A 2500-nucleotide genomic window follows, 5' to 3' on the forward strand; every position below is an offset into this window, starting at 1 on the left:
GGGGGCACGACACACGTCTTTGTGATTTGTGTGAACTGACCCTTTAATAAACCACTCACCATCACCCCGCATTGGAAGCATAAGTAAAACCTATGTGAGGAAATAAAACCCTCCAAAAAAACTGATTGAAAAGAAAAGGACAAATAAAGTTTACAGCTTTGCGTAGACTATAAACAGGAAAGAGATGAGGGCAGTTAGGTTCCAGGTAAAAGGCCCATGAATCCAGAGGATTACGTACATTGACTGTGCATGCTAACCCACGGCTACCCCTCGTATCCTCTTACAGGCTCATGTACCCAGCTGGCTTCAGAGTACCAGAATCTACCGTTGGCCCCAGGACACCCAGGATTTGCTTCTGCGTCTCTTGAGGGAGGAGCGCTACATCATCCCACACCGGAGTGCTGACCTCACCCTCACGTTCCGTCCTGTCTGAGAGCAGTAAAAAGAGGACTGGGACAAAATATGTGGCATAGTTAAAATTGTTTACTTTACCCCAGATTTACTGATCTTTTACAGTGTTCAGTTATAAACAATCAATGAAGTGGCACGTTTAACTTTTACAAGTAGATTAAACGTACTTGTTTATTTCCAGCAAATCTGCTTTTACACTGGCCAATCAGAGCTTTTGCTGCTACTTTGTAGGTTTCATTTTGGTTTCTTATTCTTTCCTTAATATACACTTCAAATGAATTTAACCAAAATTTGTCTACAAGAAGGCAGAAAGGCTTTTTTCTAGCTTATTATATTAGAAACATTAGTACATATCTGAAGTTGTGATTTTGTGCATGTGAAAGATCTGGCTTAGTCTTCACCAACACTTACAAATATCTGGATATTCAGCCACATAATTATTTATCTAATCTATTTTTTTCCTAACAGTGTACAGTTAAGTGCTGGGCAGGTACAGTGCTTTAAGAGTAATCTCAAAACTGAGAAGCATTAGTATATTTTGAGAAGTGTGTTTATTTTAAATATCTTTCAGCTCACAAGGCAACGCAGGCCACTACTACTACTAATGATAAAAAAAAAAGCTATATAGAGATAGAGATAGAGAGATATAGAAAATCAACCAAAAAAGGAGTGCTAAGTAGGACTGTAAAAAAAAAAAAAAAAAAAAAAGAACATTCTGGATGTAAAATTGCAAAGCATTTAGAGAATTCATGATCTAGAGTAAATAAATATCACTAACATATTTCTGTACATAATAGAAAAAGCTGAAAATTGATATTGAGCGGCTATGATTTTCAAGATGTGATTCAGCGGTAGACTGCATGGGCTAAGGATTTGTTCTGAAAGAGTCCGTGGATGTGATATCTGACTGCATTTACAAATGCACGTTCAAAAACCATGCAAACGCACAGACCACCACTATGATCCAGGAATACTTCTACCTTCTGGAGTAAAGATGAGAGTGAACATCCTGCTTGTTATCAGCATGCAGTTCAAATGCCAGCACGTATGATGGTATGGAGGGCATTGGTCCGCATAGCACCAATGCCTGAACTGTTGAGCAGTTGAAATCCTTCATTAAGCAAAGATTGTAAAATATTTTGCTTTCACAGCAACATGTACTCCTGGGTCTCCCCCAGTAAACACAGTGTGTTGTTTTTAGAAATGTACAGTAAAAAAAATTCTGTTTCAATATTTGATGTTGTCTTGTCATCATTCATTACCAGCAAACCATGCAGTTTTTAATATATATTTTACATGCCACAGCTTTCAAGGAAATAATGTAGAAAATTGGAGAAGGAGGAATGTGGATCGAGGAAAGAGAATCAAGGAAGTGCAGAGAATTAGTAAGGAGGAAATGAGGGCGATGAATAAAAATGCATTTGGTCCAAATACCTGTAGAAGTGCTGAGATGTCTACAAGAGATGGAAAGTGATTTAAACAAGACTGCTTAACACAATCTGTGTTCAGCATGAGAGCATGTCTGAGGAATGGGGAAGAACTGGTACTGATTTTCAAGCTATGCAGGGATAAAGTTGTTGAGCCCTGCCATGAAGCTATGTGAAAGCGTTGTTGAAACTAAGTTAAGAAGAGAGGGGATCATCAACAAGCCTGAGTGTGGTTTCCTGCCAAGAAAGTGCATTACACACATAACATTTACTTTCAGTCAGGAGGTCAGGGGTGACAGAAGTATGTAAAGATGGCGCACAACATTTATGAAGACGGTAAAACAATGGTAAGGGATCAGCTCTGAACCCTCCTTGTTTGCAGTGGTGATGGACAGGCTGATAGATGAGGTCAGACAGGAGTCTCCGTGGACTATGATGTTTGTAGGCAATGTCTGGGAGAGGTGGAGGTATCCACTAGAGAAAAGCAATTAAACTAAATAAAAGCAAGACAGAAATCATGCAGCTGAGAGGGAGAGAAGTGTAACAGTGAAGCTACACGGAGCGGAGGTGTCACAGTTCTGGGCATTTTGACCCAGTATTTTGAGTTTTCATGTTTTAGTTTGATTTTGTATTTTTGGTTATTTTCTTGATCTATTTGATGA

The 2500-nt window shown here is 39.0% G+C and overlaps 1 protein-coding gene across 1 annotated transcript in view; it reads left to right on the forward strand.

Moving 5' to 3' along the window:
- traf3ip2a (TRAF3 interacting protein 2a) overlaps positions 1-1647 on the forward strand; it is a 4956-nt gene extending 3309 nt beyond the window's left edge. The window contains exon 11 of the mRNA XM_005931054.3: positions 287-1647. Coding sequence (XP_005931116.1) covers positions 287-433 — 147 coding nt within the window. The 3' untranslated portion in view covers positions 434-1647. The remainder of the gene's footprint in view (positions 1-286) is intronic.
- The last annotated feature ends 853 nt before the right edge of the window (positions 1648-2500 follow it).

Source organism: Haplochromis burtoni, unplaced genomic scaffold (genome assembly GCF_018398535.1).
Source record: "Haplochromis burtoni strain Fernald_Lab_line unplaced genomic scaffold, NCSU_Asbu1 Contig_103, whole genome shotgun sequence".
NCBI classification, from domain to species: domain Eukaryota; kingdom Metazoa; phylum Chordata; class Actinopteri; order Cichliformes; family Cichlidae; genus Haplochromis; species Haplochromis burtoni.